The 24,309-nt window shown below is 37.2% G+C and overlaps 1 protein-coding gene and 1 long non-coding RNA gene across 15 annotated transcripts in view; both read right to left on the minus strand.

Annotated features, from left to right (window-relative positions):
- Window positions 1-1,699: 1,699 nt before the first annotated feature.
- LOC310638093 lies at window positions 1,700-6,951 on the minus strand. 4 transcript variants are annotated; one of them, XR_014492025.1, is made up of 6 exons: window positions 6,920-6,951; window positions 6,335-6,455; window positions 4,532-4,646; window positions 3,753-3,871; window positions 2,826-2,898; window positions 1,700-2,467 (listed from the first exon to the last, which is right to left on the minus strand). It is a non-coding gene; the product is annotated as an uncharacterized lncRNA (long non-coding RNA). The 4 variants fall into 4 exon arrangements; XR_014492027.1 differs by lacking the exon at window positions 6,920-6,951 and having other exon boundaries at window positions 1,700-2,078; window positions 2,404-2,467; window positions 6,335-6,892; XR_014492026.1 differs by lacking the exon at window positions 6,920-6,951 and having other exon boundaries at window positions 4,532-4,663; window positions 6,335-6,895.
- A 3,869-nt stretch (window positions 6,952-10,820) lies between these two features.
- The window catches only part of STAU1 (staufen double-stranded RNA binding protein 1), a 41,464-nt gene continuing 27,975 nt past the window's right edge, over window positions 10,821-24,309 (minus strand). For 8 of the 11 annotated variants that reach the window (XM_083358628.1, XM_083358634.1, XM_083358633.1 and 5 more), the window contains 9 exons: window positions 20,559-20,657; window positions 19,003-19,233; window positions 18,439-18,576; window positions 15,406-15,552; window positions 14,998-15,070; window positions 13,412-13,728; window positions 12,232-12,354; window positions 11,746-11,831; window positions 10,821-11,072 (listed from right to left, as the gene is read on the minus strand). In XM_083358628.1, coding sequence (XP_083214754.1) covers window positions 10,985-11,072; window positions 11,746-11,831; window positions 12,232-12,354; window positions 13,412-13,728; window positions 14,998-15,070; window positions 15,406-15,552; window positions 18,439-18,576; window positions 19,003-19,233; window positions 20,559-20,657 — 1,302 coding nt within the window. In that variant the 3' untranslated portion in view covers window positions 10,821-10,984. The remainder of the gene's footprint in view (window positions 11,073-11,745; window positions 11,832-12,231; window positions 12,355-13,411; window positions 13,729-14,997; window positions 15,071-15,405; window positions 15,553-18,438; window positions 18,577-19,002; window positions 19,234-20,558; window positions 20,658-24,309) is intronic. The other 3 variants (XM_083358638.1, XM_083358630.1, XM_083358629.1) reach the window with 3 other exon arrangements.

The following is a 24,309-nucleotide window of genomic DNA, read 5'->3' on the forward strand; positions in this document are numbered from 1 at the left end:
CTACTTATAAGCAAAAATGGGAATTTGGAAAGCAATAAACTGAATATTAGCATTAAACAAGGAAACTTTTCAGCTGTCTAACCGGATGTTAACTCTTTTCCAAAGGCATATGAAGTAGGATGGAAATGTGCAGTAGAAGAAACTTTCTGGGCAAGATGTGTCACATCCTGCTGAACTCCAAAAAGTCTGTTTGAAGAAATAAAAGTCCAGCAGAAATGGTACATTTTCCTCTGAAAGATACGTGGATTTGCAAAACATAAGGGAGCCAATAGCCAACTGAGTATTTGTGACTTGTGTACTAGGAAGATCCCAAATTTGATGTCTTTGTGCTTATGGAAAATTAAAAGTTGTTGGATTGCTGTGCAATAGATTTTTGTGTATTATTAAACTACTCTTAAGTCTTCCCATCAAAGGCAGGGTATAAAATTTAAATTGTATAATGGAAAGCTAATATTAACTATCCTTATACAGCAGTTTTAAAATTAGACAAACTTGAGTTTGCTGCTTCATTAAGGAGGCATTTAACATTGCATTCACTAAGGCTGGAACAAACACTAAGGATGCATTTAACTCAGTCCAATGCTTGGTTCACCCTATAATCCACCGATTGCATTGGCTGCATGTATGTAAAAACATACCAGGTCTTATTTTGCTAGCTACTTTGTGAACATGAATGGCATTAAGTTCCAATTATCCTCATACCCAGAGGGCTGGTTACAACATCTACACTCTCAGCAAGTGTACCTTATTACCCAATGCAGCACATGACTAGTGCAGAGCACAAGCACACGTTCTTCTAGGAACCCAAATAGCCTACCTTTGGGTATCTGCCAGTGTGACAAGCTGGCTCGTCATGAGACAAAAAGCAGGAAACCTCTCTCAAGTCACCTGGGCAAACTGACATCTGTCTGTAAGTTGCCCAATATGAGATGGGTAGCTATATAAATTGGAATAAATGTTCTCTCAACCTTGACCATCAATGATCTACATTAGGACACCAGTCCAGCTTAATATGCAAATACTGTCTTTTCAACATTCCCTCCTGCAGTTCTTGGTTACTAGCTGTGTGCTGTATTAGCTATGTAACCCAAAAGAGAGCACATCGTATGAATATTCAGATGCTGAGTTTGCATTGGGGAAAGCCAAGTTCTAGCCCGCTTTTTCCAGAAGCTCAATGGTTGACTTTGGGCCAATCATTCTCAGTCTAACATACAACACACAGAACATTGTGGGAGATAAACCTGAACGAAAGATAAAAATCTAATAAATTTAAGAAATGAGGGATCAGCCTATTTTTACTTGTTCCAGTTACCTGATGTCATAAATCTTTAGGTGTACAACAGCACAAACTGTCCTACCAAGATACACCCTTTGTTAACTATCCCAACGAACTACTACATACCCTGCTCATTCAGGGCCAATTGTGAACCCATGAACTGAGAGACTGTCTCTGTAGAGAAGCAAAATTGCTTTTGTTCTATCATTGAGGATTCATACCATTTAATGTTGCTACAGTGTAAATAATGTATTTATTGAGCATTAGCACTACTGAATTTATTTTCCAGCCAGTTAATTTCACGCCACTCTTTTTTTATTGAAAAGTTTTACAGTACATTTTATCTTTAACAATCCCCCCTCCCCCCACCCCTACCTAACCCTCCCTATCCCTCCCCCCCATTCCCCCTCCCCCCCACTTCCCAGAGCTAAGTACAAGGTATAAAAACAAAAAACAATCAAACATCCATATGCTAAAAACAATAAACTATTAATTCTATCGCCCTCTAGCTCATATAAAATGACTACAAGCAATACTAATGTTACATATAAAAAGAAAAAGAAAAAAAGGAAAAAAGAAAAGGAAACTTATTCAAATGCTAAATGAAACTTTTTAGTCCCATATTTGTTCTGAATATAATCAATCCACTTTTTCCACTCCATAATATAACGTTCTTGCGAATGATCTTTCAAGTAAGCCGAAATCATTGCCATTTCCGCCAGGTCAGAAACCTTTAGAGTCCATTCTTCTATAGTCGGCAGTTCCTCCTTTTTCCAATATTGACCTATTAAGAGTCTTGCTGCTGTAATTAAATTCAACATCAACTTAATGTCTACAACAGTAGCATCTGTAATTATGCCCAGCAAAAACAATTGCGGACAGAACTTTATCCTTTGCTTAAAGATCTTCTGCATATTCCACCAAATTTTTATCCAAAAAGCCTTAACCTTTTTGCAGGTCCACCATATATGAAAATACGTTGCATCTTCACCACCACATCTCCAACATTTAGGTTGATAATTTGGATACATACTTGCAAGCTTTTTAGGATCTAAATGCCATCTATAAAACATTTTATAAAAGTTCTCTCTTAGGTTTTGGGCTTGCGTGAATTTTACGTTCCTCACCCAGATCTTTTCCCAAGTATCCATTTCACGCCACTCTTGTAAACATCACATGACAGTTGGGAATCTGTTAAAGAAGAAATGTTCAATATGGGTTTAAGGCAACAGAATTGAATAAAAGCCCTAAATCCTTCCCACTAACAACTTAGTACTCAATTCTCATATGCGTGGCTCATTCACAGTTTGTTGAATTATTCACATCAGCTTTGTTTACAGATCAAGATAAACTAAAAACAGTACAAAAGATAGTTTAGCAAAACATCTCAGCCCAGGTTATGTGCAGCACTAGAGTTATTATGGATCACTAAGAGAAAAAGCACCATTATCTATATTCTTCCCTCCAAGATGAGATACGGGAGCCCATCATACATACAGTGGATGCATTAAAAACATAAATGTACATTTGTATGCTAAGTAAAACAAACCTTTCTGGAGTAGCAATCACAGCAAAATGTGATGCAGCTTCATCACCAGCACTTCAAGCTAAGCACAACTCTCCTGAAAAATAAGCCACATGAATTAAGATTTAGATCTGCTTCAAATATAAAATGTGAAACATGAAGACTTCACATCAGTAGAATCAGGCTGATTGATCAGCATAGTCGATACGAACGTGGTACAGTCATCATGTTCCACTGAGCTACATGTTTTGCAGTCCCTGTCTTAAGAGTACTTGAATTTCAAGCACACTTGATAGGAGACAATCACATAGAATAGCTTGTTATATTTTGATTCTTTCCATTACACAGTCTGATTAAGTTCTGTGGCATTTTAAAAAACTACACAACTCTGGCAACTGCAGTCAAGCTCCTAGATCAAAGTAGGAGAATTCACTTTATAAGTGAGGTTATTTTATATGCAATAGTGCACCAGTTTAGTACAATATGAGCCCCAGGGTCATTAATTTCTAACTCTTTTTCTTATGAGTAAATTGAAAGCTTTGCTTTCAATGAATGCCTTATGGTTCTTGCCAGGTACAAGCTTACACAAATTCTAAGCAGTTTAAATAAAAAATGGAAAACTTCCTTACAGTCCATACTGACTGGCATCTGGAATACATCACATTGCCAAAACTATGGACAGTTCAAACAAGCCACAACCAAACTGGCTTGTATCCTTCTCCATTTACTGCTACAGTTAACAGCAGAGAACATTAAGGAAAAAATGTTGAGTAATTTTCTTAGAACTGCCTTTTCAGTTGTCTGGACAACCACGGGCCAGAACAGTTAGATCAGCATTGCCCAGGAGGAAAATATAACATTTCAGAATCCTTCTGAATATTCAGTTTAGCAAACTGGATACTGGGATTACTTTTACGGTAATAAGTACATTTAATAACATAAAAAAATTACCTTTATATTTCCTGGATGCACTTGAAACAGCCAGCTCTTTTTCTTAGGTTTACATGACTCCTTTTTTTCATAGCTCTAGTACAAAAATTCTGCTATTTCTTCATTGATTCATTTGAATCCTAAAATGACACAAGACCTAGCAATTACATTACAGGCTAGTCTGCCTGGAGAAGAATAAGTAAGCACCCCAGCTGATGTATCAGACAAGAACTGGCTAATACAGTAAGATCAACAGTATCGCTCTGATGGGGAAAAAAGCTTCAGTCATCATACACATCAGCTATAAAGACACCCCAGAGAAGGGAGGATTTTCAGGGTATTTGCAACCATAACTCTCCTTGTTTCGAAGTTTTCCCGCTACTTCCTAATCTAGCCTTCACCAAGAAATTACATGTAAGCAACAATTTACAGGTAGCCTAAATATTTCAATGTTTATCCATAAAGTTGTGTTATCCCATGAGCTTCTGGGAGAGGCAGAATTTGCTCCAGGACGTTCTATGGTACAGTCTGCAACCAAGTCATTATATAGACAAATGCAAAGCATTGAATTCTAAAGAACTCCAATATGTTATTATTTCCTCTAGGACCAAGTCAACCCAACCATTCTGGTTTTAAAGTGTTCTAGAACTAAACTGTCTGGACAACCACGAGTCAGAACAGTCAGATCAGCATTGCCCAGGAGGAAAATGTAACATTTCAGAATCCTTCTGAATATTCAATTTAGCAAACTGGATAGTGGGGTTACTTTTAATAAGTACATTTAATAACATAAAAAATACCTTTATATTATTTCCTGGATACACTTGAGACAGCCAGCTCCATTTTTCTTAGGTTTACATGACTCCTTTTTTCATAGATCTAGCACAAAAATTCTGCTATTTCTTCATTTGAATCCTAAAATGACACAAGACCTAGCAATTACATTACAAGGCTAGTCTGCCTGGAGAAGAATAAGCAAGCACCCCAGCTGATGTATCAGACAAGAACTGGCTAATACAGTAAGATCAACAGTATCGCTCTGATGGGGAAAAAAGCTTCAGTCATCATACACATCAGCTCTAAAGACACCCCAGAGAAGAGAGGATTTTCAGGGTATTTGCAACCATAACTCTAACTTCCTTGTTTCGAAGTTTTCCCGCTACTTTCTAAACTAGCCTTCACCAAGAAATTACATGTAAGCAATAATTTACAGGTAGCCTTTTTTTAAAAAATGGTTGTTCACCAATGCGTTATATTTTCCAGCTACATGACTGCTTTTGAAAAGAATTCCTTTGGAAATTTCAGCAACTCAAAATGTAAAAATTAAAATATCTATAAAGAATTTTTTTAAAAAAAAACTCCTTACAATGAATAAGCTTTTAACTAATATGCAAGGTGGTTGAACAATTGGTTTAACACCAGGGGATTTAAAACAGGAGATAACAAAACAGGAACAGCATTCTGTATTCTCCTTAATAGGAAATGCATAAGCACAATACTTGCTTTGTGGTGCTGCTGAAAAGCATGCCCAGCTTGGGAGGACATGCCTCAGTGTCATCCATCCATTGAACGAATGCCTTAGAGCAGCATTTCTCAACCATGGCAAATTGAAGATGTGTGGATATCAATTCCCAGAATTGAAAAGATGACTGGGGATTTCTGGGTGTTGAAGTTCACATATCTTCAAGTTGCCAAGGTTGAATAACAGTGGCTTAGTCTCACTCTTTACACCATCTCCTTCAACCTAGGAATTTTAAAAAGGAGCAACCTCTACCATGCTTACAAGTTTGCAACAGCCAACAGAACCCGAGAGCCAATATGGGTTTTATTGTACTGCTGTAATTTCCAATCAAAACTCACAATGGGTAGGATTTCAAAAAGCTGCAACAGCAAATCCTATGAAGAAAATTTCTGGCTCTAATTTCTTCTTTTGTAATAAAGCAGACAAAGGATGCACAGCAATCTTTTAAAATATTCACAGGAAACACTGAAATATTTAAAGTCATTGCTATTGAGGTGGGTAGCTTCGTTTATTTAAAGAAATAAAATTTCAACAGAAGAATGAAGTTTTGCCAATTCAAGTCTATCCCTTAGGAGTTTGAGGTAGTTCGAGCGCATTTAACAGGGAAGACTGAAAAGGTCAGCACAACTATTGATATTCCAAGTTAAGTATATATATGCATGTGCGAGCGCCTTGCTGTTATATTGGGTTAAGACAGGGGTCTTCAAACTTGGCCCTTTTATGACTTGTGGACTTCAACTCCCAGAATTCCTCAGCCAGCAAAGCTGGCTGAGGAATTCTGGGAGTTGAAGTCCACAAGTCATAAAAGGGCCAAGTTTGAAGACCCCTGGGTTAAGACATCAGGCTAGAAATCAGGAAACCACAAGTTCTGGTTCCACCTTAAGCACAAAGCCCTAGGAAACAATGGCAAACCACTTCTAAAATCTTACCAAGAAAACTGCAAGGACTGGTATAGTATAGGCAGCCCCAGTAGTCAAGAACTAGTCTGGGGACCAAAAATATCTTTCCTTCCTTCACTGTTTTAAGGCAGTAACATACCTCTCTATACCCAACTAAAAATAATAGGCAGCCAGAAACTCACGTGTCCCTTTAAAAAAAAAAATATTCGCCCTGGAACCGAGAGTGCTTGAGGCGATTCCGCATCTTTCAGCTTGGGACAGCTTTGCAAGACCTTCCTCCGTACGTGAATTCTTCTCTTGCGCCTGAAACAAGAGAGAGACCAAAGATAGGATTACTCGAACGTCCCCGACAAAAGCAAGGCGTACGAAATTCCCAGCCAGTCCCCCAATTTTACTCCTCACGGTACAATCGGTGCGTCAGACAAGTTCTGGCTAACAGCAAAAAGTTCAACACTTTCGCTCTGATGGGGAAAAAAGTCTTAAAAAGTCATCACGAGCACCAAGCTAAACCTTCAAACGCCAAGATGGCATCTTGGGAGAAGACTACCGTGAAAGAACAATGCGGCGGCGGGAGGGGGGCGGGGAAACGGGGTACTTACTCCTAAATACATTTTGCCTAACCTTAAGGGAAAGCAGACCAGGCTAATTTAGGGCGTCAAAAAGAAAAAGGGGAGACGAGAAATCGGTGAGGCGAGCTAAGATCTCGCGAACAACCAAGCACGCGGTAGATGGCGGCGGATCGCCGAGCTCCACCGCTCGCTCCTTACCTTTCAGGAGAACTCCCCAAAAAGAACGCCTGGGTTTGCGTCGCGGCCTTATATACGCTAGAGCAGCTTGGTGCGCATGTCTGTCCAAGGCATTTTGGGAAATGTAGTTTTCGAACTTGCCGGTGTACGCTAATACTTCCGTGCTTTTCTTTGAGTCAAGTATCTGGCGTTACGGGAGGAGATAAATTACATTTGAGGATTGAGCACTTTAGTTTTTTTTCAAATTTGGTTTGTAGACGCTGAACACAATACTATGTGGTTTAATGAAGCTGAAATACAGCACTGGTGTGAAACGTAGAATGGCAACGGGCAAAGAGCCTTTATTCCGATAGCAAACCCGCAAAGACGGCTATATAAACATATTGTTGTTGTTGTTAGTTGCGAAGTCGTGTCCGACCCATCGCGACCCTATGGACAACATTCCTCCAGGCCTTCCTGTCCTCTACCATCTTCTGGAGTCCATCTAAGCTCACGCCTACTGCTTCAGTGACTCCATCCAGCCACCTCATTCTCTGTCGTCCCCTTCTTCTATTGCCCTCAATCTTTCCCAGCATTAGGCTCTTCTCCAGTGAGTCCTTCCTTCTCATTAGGTGGCCAAATGCGCTGTCACTACCTCCATTTCTTCCCCATCTATTTGCCAGGAATTGAGAGGGCCGGATGCCATGATCTTGGTTTTCTTAATGTTTAGTTTCGACCCAAGTTTTGCACTCTCCTTCTTCACTCGCAACAAGAGGCTCTTTAGTTCCTCTTCACTTTCTGCCATTAGAGTGGTATCATCTAAACATAAAACATGGCAAATATGTACGGATTTGTAGATCCTGCAAGGAATTGTACAAGGTGTTTAATAATTTAAAAATGGTTGTTCCTTAGGGTTATTGTGCTAGCAATTCTCCTGTGACTGAAAGTAATGAAGCTCTTAATCATGAACTGAAAGCCAGAAGAATCAGTGATGCTGGGTCTTTCCTACCATGTTTTTGTTTCATTGATTTCAGAATGCTTTATAATTGTGAGAGCAGATAATAATGCTATGCTTTCATATACGCAGATTCCAACCAATATAGATTGTGCTATCCTCCCAATATGGGCATTTTCCAGATGTGTTGGATTACAGTGACCCTTACTTAACTGGTGACATGGAAATATAGCTGAAGTTCTCATATGTAGCAAAGATGCAAAGCAGCTTGAATTTATTTTTTTTATTTTAATTCCATTTATATCCCGCCCTTCTCCAAAGACTCAGGGCGGCTTACAAGCTTAGCAGTAGCCTTCATTCTATGTATATGCCTGCTTATTAGGGCTTTCGCCCCCCCCCCCCCCAAGCGGCATTATTACAAAGTCATCTTATTGCCACCAATAATCTGGGTCCTCATTTTACCTACCTCGGAAGGATGGAAGGCTGAGTTAACCTTGAGCCTGGTGGGATGCAAACCTGCACTAATTGCAGGCAGCTGGTGTTACTTAAGGAGGCATTAGCCCACTGCTCCACCAAGGCTACAGATACATTAATCCACTTTGGTAGAGCCAAAGTCTACCCTCATGAATTTGAGCCCAACCTTTTTCACAGGATTGTTTTTGTGGATACATGAACAGCGGAAGGAAGGAAGGAAGGAAGGAAGGAAGGAAGGAAGGAAGGAAGGAAGGAAGGAAGGAAGGAAGGAAGGAAGGAAGGAAGGAAGGAAGGCTTAGCATTGATGCATATCAACTAATTCAACCACTACATCCATTTTCCTGGAAAGGGTTTGAGAAAAGCAAAGTAATTACAAATGTGGTATCTGGTCTTTCAACTATGTCTATGAAAAAAAGGATGGCATTGAACAAGGATACACCAACTTATACTACTTAACTTGGATTGCTCCCATTGGTCTCTACCTGAACTGTTTAATACGTTTACGTTTTATTTAATTTATATACCGCCCTTCTCCCTGGGGACTCAGGGCGGTTCACAGGGCATATAAATAAAAATACAGTACTATACAAAAGTTAAAACAAAGATTAAATCAGTGCCCAAATTAAAAAACAATAATGCAATCTAAAATGACAATTTAAAACCCAGCTCCCCCATCAGGCCAGACCAGCCAATTCAAACAAATGGGTCTTCAGGCCACGACGGAAAGTTCGGAGGTCCGATGCCGTCCGGAGCTCCACCGGCAGTTGGTTCCACAAAGCCGGGGCACCCACAGAGAAGGCTCTCCCCCTGGGGGCCGCCAGTCGGCATTCCCTGACCGGAGGCACCCTGAGGAGGCCCTCTCTGTGGGAACGCACAGGGCGGAGGGGAGTTGAAGCCGGCAGCAGGTGGTCCCCGAGGTAACCCGGACCCATGCCATGTAGGGACTTAAAGATCATAACCAAGACCTTGAACTCCAAGGGGAATGTGCTGTTGTTAGCATGATTTATGGCAGAGCTTCTCTCTTATTACTCTTGTACAAAACAGATCCAACAGATTTTTATTTAGACTTCTTTATAGCAACTCTACTTAGGTTCAACAGATTACATTGTTATTGCAGTTAGTCATAGTTTCCAGCTGAGCCAGTTGTTCCAAATTGACTTCATTTGGAAGGGGCAGGTGATCTGAACAGGAAGGATTTGTCTAGAGATTAAGGGTGTCAAACTGCTGGCCCGTGGGCCGGATGTGTCATGCTGAAACCGTGCCCACTCCATTGCCGGCAATGGAAAAAGTAGTGATACGTCACAAGAAGTCACGTGACATTGCGAATTTGACACCCCTGGTCTAGATAAGTCTATGGGATTTTTTTCCCTTCAGGGAACATTGCACAGTTCCAGTTTCATTGGGCAGACTGGAGTCATCTTATTATATTTAATTTTTGTCCTGGCTTCAGCCATTGTTTGGCATGCTGCTTCTTGCCCAGCCCCAAAGTTGTGTACCCCTAATCTTAAGTGTTAATTAAGATGACCCCAAATAAGCAACAATCTTTGGGCTTCCATTCAGTTCATATTTTGGAAGGAGATTCCAGTTTACCTCTGTAAGAATTATTTTTAAGAAAGTACATATGTATTGTGTGTGTGTGTTTAAGATGAAGTATATATAACTGAGTAAATTGTTTAATGTCTTCACAACCAGTTATGAATTTATGACTCTTATATTTTCATTCATTATATTATTCAAAATCTGCTGCGGTTCTATGAAATTGCCATTTAACAAAAAAACCCCTTTTTTAGTATTTACCATTTATTGGACAAACACTACGTTTTACTTACATTCCATGGGGAGAAAAAATTCCAGCGTAAACAATGAACTGAAGCAGTACTTAACTTGCAATGCTATCGTGCTTTACCTGGACCATATGCAAAAACTTTATTGCCCACGTTGCCTGTGGGCAATAAACACAACATCAAAAGCAACACAGTTTATATATAAACATAGGTAATTTTTTTCAGCCCTACATGGAGATGTAATTAAACAGTATAAAGCACTCAGGAAAATCAATCTGCAGCTTTATATGCACTACATTGAGATCATATCCTGTACTGTACTGAGTTGGTGTGCCTTTATATACAGACACACACACACATTTTTTAAAAAACAAAGATTAGCGACCATTTAAGCTTCTGTTGCATTCAGGTTTCCCTCCCTCTTCCCTACCCATCAAAAATATTCTAGAAATCAAAGTGATCAAATAAAGTTTAAAATTCAACTGTCTGAGATTTAGGTGAGATTCACCTTACTGACTTTCTGATAATCAAATGGTAGGCACACCTTTTCCAGTGAAATTATTTTTACAATTTCATTAAAAACAAAAAATTGAACACATACATGGATATGATCTTCCCAAGTTAGTTCATAGGTAAGTGTGTCAGACAATCAAGTTTCTAAACTGTGCTATATTTCTAGGTACAATCAAGAAACTTTTAAATGAAAAATTTATAGTGTCATTCAAAACAATGCAATGAAACTAAAAATTTTATCACTGTTTGAAAAGCAACGGTTATGATTTAGATGCTACAGTGGGTTGTAACAACTGTAGCACTCTAAAACAGTTAGGTTACATTATTAGGAAGCATTTGATTTTCTCTGGTGCTTTCAGGTTTGGGTCCAGTCAAGCCTGTTTAGGCAGTGGTGTCCAGTGTTTGTCCCAAAGTGTTTGAGCTAGCCGGTTTGAGGAGAGGGTCACTTTCCATTTCTTGCTTCACGCATCTGAGGGGGAAAAAAAACAGTACCTCTTTTAGAAGAGAGCTATATTTTGAATTATGGAAGATTCAGTTCTTCAAACTCATGGTAAGAACCACCTTTTTTCTCAGACAGCAAATTACTGCCATATGTTTGTCCATTTGCTTTAAGTGCACTACCAACAGTGCAATTAAGTAACATCCGGTAAGCAAAACCTACTCCAGTGAAGCAATATAATCTACTTCATCCAAAGGGGGACATGAGCTAAAGGACATGAGCAAAACCTTCAGAGAAAAATGAATTACAGAATATTTTGCTGTAATCCAAAGTAAGATGATCACAGCAGTGGCATTGTTTTAATTGATGAGTTGTACACCATCTTCAATGACAGGGTGGCCATATAAATTGCTTGAATAAAAAAATAATGCCGATGTACAATTTGGGACATTTATTTATTTAAAATATTTACATAGCCACCCGTTTTCCAATTAGTTCAGGGCAGCTTCCAATCAAAGTTAAAACATATAAAATTATATTAAAACTATAAACAGATATACATTTCTCACATCCAGTCTCCACTATTTGTGACTTTCCACATAAATACACTAAGGCAAATATTTATACAAAACTCTCCTAAAATAGTAAAAAAAAAAATAAACAGCCCAGATTTTGCAGGATTATGGAACATATTTTCACTCACACAGACATTGGTCCATTTCCTGTTCTTGGCATCTCTGTACTTTGTTGGTCCAACTCAGACAGCAATTTTAAGATGTTTAATGCAGCCTGGAATAGGGAAAGTAGCCCATTAAAATCAAATATCTAAGATGAGCAACCCATTACCATATTTGATTAGAATTCTATTAGACAATAATACTAGATTGGCTGGAAATGCAACTAAAAATCAAATTAGCACATCCTTTAAGTTTTCCAGATGAAAGATGGGAAAATACATTCTTGCGGACAAATCTATTCTAGTTTAAACTGTCCAATAATAACCTTTCTCCAGAGACACCTTTATTTATTTATTTATTTATTTAATTTAATTTGTATACCGCCCTTCTCCCGAAGGACTTAGAAGCAGGATAAATAAATGCAAGTGACAACTGTTCTTTTCTTATATAGTATGAAAAACGGAGGTACTGTAGAAGAAGTCTCCTTCTAATAATACTTATGATACTCTTACCATATCATGGCAAGATTCAACATCTTTTCCAATTCCATGACTGATCAGGGGTGGCTGAGAGGAACAATTTATCAGAGACACAAATTCATTCTTGTTGTTTTTGGGGAAATCTTTGTACTCCACCTAAAAAGGAACAATAATTACTTTTAACTGAGTGTCCCTTATCTATTTCCTATGATGAGTGTCCCAACTCTTGACCGGCAGAAATTCAACAATTCAGGCACATTTAAGTATTATCATACTGAAAAATAACCGCAGTTATCTTCTAAGCAAAAACTCATATCCAAATACAGTGGGGAAAAATGGGTGGTGGTGGGACATTTAACTATCCTAGTAAGACATTGTAGGAAGAGTTCTGTGTTAGTCTATGGTAGCAAAATAATCAGTATTCACAGAAACAAGAAGCAATGCACACAATTTTAAAAATTAAGAAATCTGGTGAGTTCTCATGCAAAAACCAGTCATACTGAGCTACTTCAATAGGTTTGATCCATGTAAAAAGTGTATTTTAAAAAGCCTTTTTCTTTTTTAAAAACCATTAATAGGACAATATGGAAGTTGTATGAGTTTTATAGCACCCATGATGCTAGATTACCAGCCACTCTTACAGTTGGGAATCTCAAATAACTGGTAGTGATGTTATTAAGCACCCAGTCCACAAGCTGTTATGATGTGGGTAAAAATATTTTAATCTTTCTACTAAAGGTTTGTATCATTAGGGACATCCTAAGAATGAAATCTTCCCTTGTAAGGTTCTCAAGACTAGCAAGAGTTAATTGAGTAATTAGATTCATGCCAGACTAATTGAGGATATAAATAGAAAATTTCAAGCATCTCTAGAAAAATTCAAGCATCTCTCAACCAACAAATCTCCTTGGAAAGATTTAATGTCGCTGCTACAATAATAATATTAATACAGATGGAGGCTATTCAATTGCAGAGTTGAAAAATGAGTTGGTAGATAGAGCAAAATAAGCAAAATAAAATATAGCAAGATTAAGTAGCACAGAAATAGCCTCCAGTCATATATGCTATAGGCCGAGATTATCCAGAAAACCTTCACACTTAAAAGAGAGGCTGATCTAAACCTTCTTCCAAAATAGTTTGTTGCAGAGTGAGTTGTTCAACTACCAAGCCCAACCCTACAGAGAGATATTGAAATAATCCATTTTTAGTTTACCTGGATTCCCTGAACACCCGAAAGGTAATCCAACTGTTCGGAGGGTCTCGTGAGAGGCCCATGGGGAACATGGCCCAAGGAACTGTTTTTTATAATGGTTTCAGCAGTAGGAGAAGTACCACCATATAACAGCTCTCTTGCAATCATGGCTGTCACTGTAGCCTTGGCAGGATTGGGGGCTGCTCTACTGAACTCTTTGGTGTGATGTCCTTGATTGACTCCTACAGCCTGTGCAACTTCAGGGACCATGGGAAGAATGCCAGCAGGAAGCTGCTGATGGCTGAGATAAGGCATCCTAAACTCATCCTCTTTATTACCTAATAAAGAGACAGAATACAAGAGTGGAGATTTAACAGGCAAATTTACTTACCTGTAAATTGGCAGATCATTGAATACAAAGTCTGAAAAGATGTTGCAAATCAAATCCATTTTTCCCCAAAATAAGAGTGAATAGTTTGGGGCTAATATCATTTTGAAAGTGATTTTCAATGCTGGTCTTCTCAAAAGACTAGAGCAGGGGTGTCAAACTCAATTTCATTGAGGGCCGAATCAGCATTGCGGTTGCCCTCAGGGGGCCGGGTGGGTATGGCCAGGGTGGGCGTGGCCTACTGGATGGGCATGGCCAGCTCTACATCGTTCGCATCAAGGGTGCCTATGGGGGGCCTGGGCAGGAGTGGGACAGATCTGAGGGTCTCTGGCAGAAGGAGGGTCTCTGGGCCAGGGCCAAGGCAGTGGGGGCCGTTCCCTCACTGTTTCCAGGATGGCTTCACGGGCCACATGAAACCACTTCACGGGCCGCATCTGGCCCCCGGTCCTTGTGTTTGACATGTCTGGACTAGAGGCTTACAAAATTAAGGAAAATGCATTTCAGCATACAATGCAAGTGATCTGCCAATTTCCATTTTTTTTATCAGAATGGACAGAATTATTATTTATTTATAATGGATTCCCTATTAATTCAATATATTTCTTCTCAAGAAAACAAAACAATTTGGTTTAAAATGAACCTGAATGCAATGTACTGTATCATATTTTAAGTTATACTTTATGACCCACTTGGGGCAGAGAGCAATTTTATAGCTTGTGCATATGTACTGTAGTTTGAAACTGTGGATCACTAACTGGACAACAGCCAAAGGTATCTGGGAGACTGTCTATTTCTGATTAATATCTACTTAATTATGTGATTTCTGAATTTATGTCATTGAAACATTTATCTTTCCACTGTTGCCAATAATCTGTGTTTCTGTTTGATATTATCTTTTTATTAATTGTGGCAGAGCAAATTTTATGACAAACTATATAAACACACATACAAGTAATTCTATTGTATATTCATCTAATCAGAAGCATCTACTTAATAGCTAATATACTATCTCTTATTTTTCAAAACAGTAACATTTATATTTAACCTCTTTAGATTCATAATGTTTTCAAATGTATAATATTTATAGAATGTATTTGTATTTGCTTTGAATAGTTTTATATCAGCAATTTACAAGGTATTTATTTCTTGATTTAAATAATTTAAGTCAACTTACTGAATATAATTATTACAGAAGTAAAAAAATAATAAGGTCACTTACTACTAGATGTTTCTTCAGACCCAGGTTCAAAAAAAGTTACTTTCCTTCCATCACCTGGTTTTTTTACTGGCGTCTAACAGAAAATACATTCAGATTTATTATTGTAATGCAGAAGATGAAACTCTAAGTCAAAATAATGAGCTTCTTGCCTTGTTTTAATATGCCTTTACAACCCAGTTCCACAATCAGCGTGGTCATTTCACACTTGCTTTCCCTTTCCTGTGAATGGCTACGAAAGCTATAATTTCAATGTTCTTTTTCAAAAAATAATTTACTGGATGTATTTAATTTTTCTTTCTTATTAGTCTGATTTTTTTTATGGAAAGCACCCATAGTCAGCTGGAGTTGAGTGTTCATTAAATCCAGGTATTACTTCAAAAATAATAATATCCATCAACCTTATCTTACCTTTTCTTCTGTCTTTAGTGCTGGCTTTGGAGGTTGTGGCTGGGGGACTTTAAATCCTAAGAGCTCTAGCATGTTTTCAGCTGCATTGCGTTTGGCTACTTTCTTGTTAGTTCCCATTCCTTCAGCTGTCTGCACGCCAACTTTCACCTAGATATACAGGAAAAAACAAGGTTTTTTAAAAAATTTTGTTTTGTTTTTGAACTTTTGAGTTAGTTTTCTAACTTCTGTTTCTTTCTAGGTCTGAAAGAGACTGGCTCCAAGTTCTCCAGTTGGCTTGAGTGCTTAAGACAGAACTAGAACTCAAGTTATCTCATTCCCAGTTCAGCTTCTTAATCACTATGCCAACCTGCTTCTGTATCTTTTTATAAAAAACAGAAGCACAGGTGAGCATTAGCAACCTATTTGTGCAAATATAGTCTGACGGAAGAACCATATCAAATGGAAAGATAAATTAGTCCACTCACTGCCTTCTCACTTATTATATCTGCTGCAGCACAAATAACACAGACAAATCCACATCATGATCTCCCTTAGAAATTTCTTGCAATGCCACAAGTAAGACTAGATTCTTAAAATCTCTGGCACATAGTACAGTATCAAGAAAACATAGCTTCAAACTCTTTATCCTGTTTTAGCAATGGATTCTGTGTCCCATATTAATCAAACTATTAGGGCTGAAAGAAAGAAGTTAGTCATTTCCGGTCATTTTGCATTTTCAAGACTCAGCAGAGATTTCAAAGGATTTAGTAACAACTGACTGTGAAAAGAAAACCTCTACTCCCTTACAGAAGCCTTGAAAAATATGAAAATCTATGAAGATTAAAAAACTTTTGGAACAGGAGCAGAGAGGAAGGAAGCAAATACGAGTTGAAGAGGTTGGACTAAACCAGCCTGGTGAACTTGAGGAGTTATAATCATGGCATAACAGCACTAAGCACTAAGTTTGGGAAGACTGGGCTAGCCACTCCAAAAGCCATTGTGGGAGAAGAAATAGAGTGGAAAGTACTTGCTGCTTGTAGAACACGTGATATAATAAGCTCAGATGAAAGGAAAAAGAAAGTATTGTGCACCGCTATTCTGTCTAGACCAGGGGTCGGCAACCTCGGCTCTTTTATGACTCGTGGACTTCAACTCCCAGAATTCCTGAGCCAGCATAGCTGGCTCAGGAATTCTAGGAGTTGAAGTCCACGAGTCATAAAAGAGCCGAGGTTGCCGACCCCTGGTCTAGACAAATAACTTGATTATTAAACGTCTATGGAAGAAAGGCAGGTTATTCCAAAATTGATCAGTTTTATGTAGAACTGCATGGGCATTGAATATAAAATTTCAATCGGAATAATCCTAGCATCCCTAAAAATTTACTGATGTAAAGTACTGTATCAGCAGTATCAGTTACAAAAACAGTGATGTTCACTGGAGCATCTGTAAAAACTATCATGAGCTAGTAATAAAAAATTGGTCCAAACATGTAGTTGAAACTGAGGTTAAAATATTCTGTGATTTCCGAATAAAACTGATAGTCTTGGCTCATAACACACCAGATTTAACTATGGTGGAAAAGAAGAAAGTGTGGATATTTGATGTGACAATGTCAGGGGATAGCAGAATAGAACACATAGAACTGGAGATCTGAAAATAAAAGTTGAAAGATTACGGCATAAAGCAACAGTGATTATTAGCACATTGGGTGCCATAAGCAAAAACTATTAGATGGCATGTTGAAAACTTGTCTGTTAACAGAATTTCCATCTGTCAATTACAGAAAGCCACCCAGCTTGGATCCAGATATATAGTATGCCGATACATTACAACAACCTAGTTCTTGGGAAGACCTTGATGCATATGAAAGCAACTAAAAGAACTGGCAGCTATGATTTTACATTGTTGTATATATAATAAAATAATTTATTAAACTTGAACCTCACTTTTAATTAAGGGTGAAACATGCAGGAAACCATGCAAGGACTGGAGATATAACTTTTTGTGCATATGTTAGCATGGTTATCTAGTTCCTTATTAATATATAGATGCCAATCATCCATATTTTCTGACGTTTTCTGAAGTATCAGCTGATTCAGAATTCTGACCAACACATCTTTTCTCTGCTTCTTCTGTTAACTTCACTGGTTACAAGTTGAGGCCTGCTGTATTTGGATCCAAAGTGGGTAAGAAGTTCTTCAGATCCTGCATGAACATCTCTACTTGTCAGCACCATCTTAAGGGAACCATGCCCTTTCTTGTGCTTGCATGGTAGTCACATGGGCATAAGAACATATAAGTCTGTGTGAAATAGGATTTGCATAGAACACTGAAAACAGAAATTGTTGAAGCTCTGGATTCAATTTATTAAAGGTTATGTCACTTAAATAAGCATCCAGAGTTTGCGTTATAGTCTTGCAAATATATTGCTTTGGGGAGTTAGATATGAATAAATTGAATAGCAATACTTATATTTTGGAATTCCCTGCAAAGATAAATTAAAGAAATTCTTTTCCCTGAGAAGAAAGAGAAAATGCAGTTTTTACAAACAATTTAATTTTCATTCTCCCAGACTAGTCATATAGCTGAGGCAGTCAGCCACACAAATTGAGTAATAATAATAAATATTCATTTCTAATGGTTTTATTTTTCAATATTTAATTATAATTTTATTGTAAACTACTTTGAGGGGCCTATCACTAAATATGTTAAGGTTACTTTCTTTTATTTATAAGTGATATTACTCTATTCCAATTATTATCAACACCTTTGTGACAACATAGATGCACCCATGCAAATTTCTTGACAACATTATGGATATATTTTGCTATTGTCTTCTTTCAGGATTCTTTAAGACTTAATTTTACCTACTTGGTATCCCAAGTAGGAATACTAACCAGGCGTGACCTTCCCTAATTCTGAGCCAAGACAAGGGCAGTGGATGCTACCACAGAAAAATTAACTTATATATTAATATTTAATATCATTTATGAATCCAATAGATTTTGTTAGAATTAATTTATGCACAAAAAAAGAGTGCCAAACTGTTCAAACCTGCATAACGAACTCCCGACGCCTTGGCAATCCACGCTCTGTGATGAGCATGTACTCTGGCTCTTTCTCTTTCTTTGCTTGTTGTATTTGAGCCAGTCGGCTAATAGGATTCATACCTTGACCATATTCAGGACTCGTCTGTAATTTGGACAGAAAAAGCTGACATCAGCTAACAACTGTCAAGAACAATTGTAACACAGCGCAGTCACATTACACACTCTTAAGGATCATGGATGTACTTTTTTATTATTGATTTTATAGAGACCTGGATAATTTGAAAGCGCCAAGCAAATGTACTTATCACATCGTGTTTGTGACAGACTTCTACATAAGACTAAACATGCAGACCAAACAAGAACAAGAAATGCCTACTTAGCAAGCCTTCATTGAAACAGAAATAGAGAACCTGGCTTACAGAGGGTAGCAAGCACACATAGCAATGTAAGTGTTATAGGAGTGACACAATGACGACAGCAGCAGGGAGTTACACTAATCAATAATGCAAGCTGAGGTCCCTTTGCTTCCCCTCTGAAATTTCCTTAGATATTGGTATTTTCCTCTCACCTTGACTATTGTTTTCGTTTTCTTTTTGATTCGTGGCTTCATTTTCTCAACTGTAGGAAGGGGAGGCAGCTTCTTCAACTCCTCTAGGACTGCAATAGCTGCATTCTTTTTTGAAATCTTCTTGCTCTTGCCTTCGCCTTCACCCATGAACTCGCCCACAGATACCTTTGTTACAAAGCTCTTCATATGCGGGGGACCACTCTCCCGGGTCACCTGTTTCAGAGGTAAAAACTGAGTGAAAGCGTGATAAACACTTATTAAAAATGGTAAAGTACAATGGTTGTAACAAATTTCATTCATATGAGCTAAACAGAAATTTGTCGGGGAAGTATTAAGGGACGATCAATTAGCATTCCTGATAAACAGGACTTAATTGTATTTTAAAAACCTTCCCATTTATTATAGCATCCCTCCAGATTAAAAATCTAAACATAGATACATATCTATAAATTTAATTATTGCATGGTTTTTGTCATCGTATTAAGATTGAAATAAAATTAGTCCCTTATGATGTAAATATTGCCAAAATGTTAAGTATTTTGATCAGCATACATTTTTAAGGATTTAAAAAATAAAATAAAACTAAGCTTGGGCATGCATTCTTACTAGCATTAAACAAGTATCCTTACATTAATTCACAGTGAAGAATCATATGCTGTTGCTAAAGCATACATTTTAATACACTCTTTTATATTTTTATATTTCATGCATACAATATCAGAAATATAGTACATTCATGCCAATATAATCCAACAGTTGTGATCTTTAAATTGTAATGTTCAAGAAGTATCAAACCCAATGGCAGCATTTGGACATCACACTAAAACATAGTTTACTGATGTGCATGAAATAAAAATGAGTCAAAGCTTCCCATCTTTGTTCTCTACTATCTCCACTGCCAGAAGGAGAAATTCAAACTGCTTTCTTTAATGCCTGCTGTGGTTGATCCACAGTAAACTAAACTACTTTGGGGCATTATGTGTCAACACAGCCAATAGATTCAGCAATCATTCATAGACATCCCTTTGCCAAAAGAGATTTCTGACCTTCCCCTTTCACACTTTGACACCCCTCCCATTCACACTGCAGTCCCCCCTGAGCTATTCCTAAGGACTTGGAGACTCTTCTGGAATAATGTGGGACACTTTCTAAGGATTGCAGCAAAAATCAGGAATTCCACATGCAAGTGAAAATTATCTTCAGCTCATCCTTAAATTTTAAATTAAAGCTAATGCATTTGTATATCCTATAATTTAATGAACTTTATTAATATACAATGAGGTATTAGAACAGTATACTTGTGGCATCTTTCATTGTATTCTATTCTATTCTTTATGGAATAATTTAGCTGCTGCCAGCATATTATTTCTTTTAATTTTCATACTTGTGATCTTTTAAGAGGGAAAACAATTTAACTATTGGACCCAGGAAAGAAACATATTCTAATACAGTTTTAAAGGTCAGTCAGATCTGACCCAAATGTATCCCTGTCAAATGTTTTACTGCCTTCAATATGCTAAAATAAAACCGCTTTTAGAGCAATTAACTAAACCTACCTCAAAATTCACAGGCAAGTTCCTTTTAAGTGCAATCTCAAACACTTGGCTTATTTCAGATTTATTGAGATTTTCATCATCTGGTTCTCTCCCATTTATCTAAGAGAAGAACAATTACATTGAAGAGGCACAGCTGTCATACTAGCTCACTAACAACAAGACTACCACACACAGTAGAGGGTTAGTATAGGAATGTTAAGCATGTCTTTAAAGGCAGATTAAATTGAAGGCTCAGGGATGTCTCACTAGGACTACCTAACATGCAAGTGAAGTGCCCAAAAGTTATTGTCTGAAAAATCTGTGAATATTCTGAAAGATGCAGGGATACATACAAGGAAAGGATATTTGATGTATACATGCAACAGCTTGCAGTAAGCATGTAAAATAAAATGGCAAGAAACTTTAGTTTCAGCAGGTATTGCTTGCATTTGTATTGTTTAACAATACAATTTAGCATGTACTATGTAAACAAAGACCAATAAGATTTTTTTCTATACATTTTACTACTAAAGCTACTTTACCAAGCTACTTTCTGAGGAACCATGCAATTATTGCTCTGTGTCCAAGGGGAGCTCTGAACTTGGATTGTTCTAACATTAGTCCTTTGCCCCTAGCCTACCATTATATTATAAACTAACAGCAGTATGGGCATTTGAAGTATGTAGCTTGGGAAAGAACACACTATTATAATAGGCAAGGCATGAACTCCTTTCCTTTTGAAAATTTCCCAACTGTTTATTTTATACTTAAAGGATTAAAAGTGATCCTATTTTGGGGCAAAATCAGTGTGATTTTTGAAACCTGGAAAAATGCAAGTATTTTTTTTCCAATTTTAGCTGATTCTATATTAAGGAAAAAAAAGCGTGCAAAAGGTTCGAGTACCTTGCATATCCTGTTTAGTGCATATTTCATTTTTGGAATTACTATCTATGCTATAGCAATAGTATTTAGATTTATATATCGCTTCATAGTGCTTGATGGCACTCTCTGAGTTTACAAGGTCAGCACATTGTCGCCAACAATCTGGGTCCTCATTTCACCAATCTCAGAAAGATGGAAGGCTGAGTATACCCAACACATATTCTTATTTCAAAAATATAAGGAAATGGGGGAAAAACCATTCATAGAATGCTGAAATTTGAGCCCAATATAAAGTTTCCAAGAGTGGACATACTTGGCAACAATTTTACAATTAAACATGTTGAAATTCTGACCAAATTGAAGGCAGATAATAATTCTGCACACATCTCAAGAATTTGAACAGATAACCATCTTCAATTTTTTTAAAGTATTGCACAAAATGGAACAAATTTATGTTTTTCCCAGCAGAGGAAAGGACTTGGACAAAGAGGTTCAAAATTCAACAAGGGAATGTTTGTGTAAATTTCAGGAAGAATTTTCAAATAATACAAGTTATTGGGCAGTGAACAGATTAATTTAGAAATCTGAACATTTCCCTTATTAGTAGCTTAACAAATTTCATTTATCAGCATGAGGCTAAATTAGCTTATTTGGGAGGACACTTCCATTTACTCCTTTTCCAAGTTTCAGAGAGATTTTAAAAAAAAATTAAGCAAGTAAAAAACTTACTGGATATGTCATCCTAACTTTAAATGTACAAGCTTTGGTACAGTCCAAGCTGGCAACATTAAATGTCAGTAATATAGTCCAGTGTGCTACATAGTATTTGAAAATATAAATGCAAAGTTAATTCTAAAAAATGGTGGTTTAAATGAATATTCCAATGTGGATTAAAGTGATCAATTTGACTACCTCAGGGTTGAACTGTGGAATTCTTGGTAATAAAATTAGTGCACCTGAGTGTGAAGCTTCTGGCTTGTTTATATATAGAAGATTGCTGTGTCAGTTTTGATGGAAACGTGCTTTTCTCCTTCTAGCTTTTATATTATATTATATTATATTATATTATATTTTATATATATATATATATATATATATATATATATATATATATATATGTATGTATGTATGTATGTATGTATGTATGTATGTATGTATATATATATATATATGTGTGTGTGTGTGTGTGTGTGTGTGTATATATGTGTGTGTGTGTGTGTGTGTGTGTGTGTGTGTGTGTATATAGTTTAAGTATTTGTCAAGGCTTTTTTTGAATGGACCTTGCTAATTAACTCTTTCATTCCTGTTTTGGCCCGGCTCAGGGCTTATCCACAGGAACTAGTCAACTTATGACAGCTCATTATTTGTGCAAATTATTCAAATTGCTAATAAAGAATTTGGGAGGCTAAGATGATCATTTCGAACTCTTTTATGTTCTCATCAGTTAGTCATACCCTTTATATATGTGTGTGTGTGTGTGTGTGTGTGTGTGTGTGTGTGTGTGTTTTCTGAGGTTTTCGCGGGTGTTTGTATGTGGATCTTTGGTCATTCGGGTTTTTTCCCGCGTAGAACTAAAGGTGTAGGAGCAACGTTTCGACGGAATCCCATCCGTCATCATCAGGCTGGTGGCTTCAGCTTCCTTCTTCTGGGAGAAGCATGTGGCTTCTTTTATTTTAAAATTTCTTTTATTTTAAAAGCCATACAGAATTCTTTTTATTCTCAATTCCTGAACAAGTTTTCTACTGCAAGTTAATCACCTGGTATTTAAGCAAATCCATGCATATTTATATGTATTTCAATAATAATGGCAAATAAGATGCTTCAGAGAATAATCACTTGTTCAAGCAATTCTGAATAAGGAAGATCAGGAGAGAAAGTCAGATTATGAGACAAAGGTAATAGATGTTTTGTATCAGCTATTTTTATGGTGTCCACTTAAAATCAGACCCAAGCAAGCTTCTGCTCATACTTAAAAAGGACAATAACTTTAAGCCTAATTAAAATCATACATACACAGAAGCCTGAATACATTGTTCAGGCTACTCATAGCAAGCAGCTATCTGCTACACATGCTCTTCCACTTACAGCAGCAAAACAATATTGCTATGCCATGCAATGGTACACATCACAAGCACAACCTCCTCTCTTTCAAATTAGTTTCATGCAAAATAGCTTCATACAGGGTGAAGGGGATCATCAAGAAAGCCACAGCAAACAGCAATTCTTTAGAATTATACTGCTACAAGGCAATAATGAAGTGGTAGACAAAGAAAAAGCAAGTAGGATTGATGCTATTTAGAAAGTGTCTGTAATACTCATAGCTTTTCATACAGATGATGCTTTGAATACAGAAGTGACAAGCTCCCAGATTTTGCTATTTTAAGTTTAGAGGATTTGATAGCAATGTTAGACAAGCACCCTACCAAAGAACCTGTAGAACTGCTATCAAGTAGCACATTACTAACTATAATGAGTCCCTTGGTACCTTAGCTTAGCCAAAGTTTCTAGAGATCGCAGACCATGAAGCGCACAATATTTTTCATATAGGACAGTACTCATGCATTTGATGAAGTGTACTGTTATCCACAAAACTAATGTACGGTAATAATGAATGTTGTTAAACTTCAGGGTGCCACAACATGTTTTAATCTGCTGCAAAAAGACTAATATCTTTCTAAAAACTAGTACTAGGCTAAACAGGCAGCTTCTTAAAGTACACCAAATTAAACAATTATACATTTATCGCCTTTCACAAATGCATGTGGATAGTACCATAATTCAGTTCTGCTGCAAACAGATCACATTTTTTCCTGTAACCTAAAATATGCAGCTCAAATAAATAATGGAATTTGTGGTGCAGCTTAAGTGTTGATAATTACACAAGGATTCA

Source organism: Vipera ursinii (assembly GCF_947247035.1).
Source record: "Vipera ursinii genome assembly, chromosome: 3".
In the NCBI taxonomy this organism is placed as follows: domain Eukaryota; kingdom Metazoa; phylum Chordata; class Lepidosauria; order Squamata; family Viperidae; genus Vipera; species Vipera ursinii.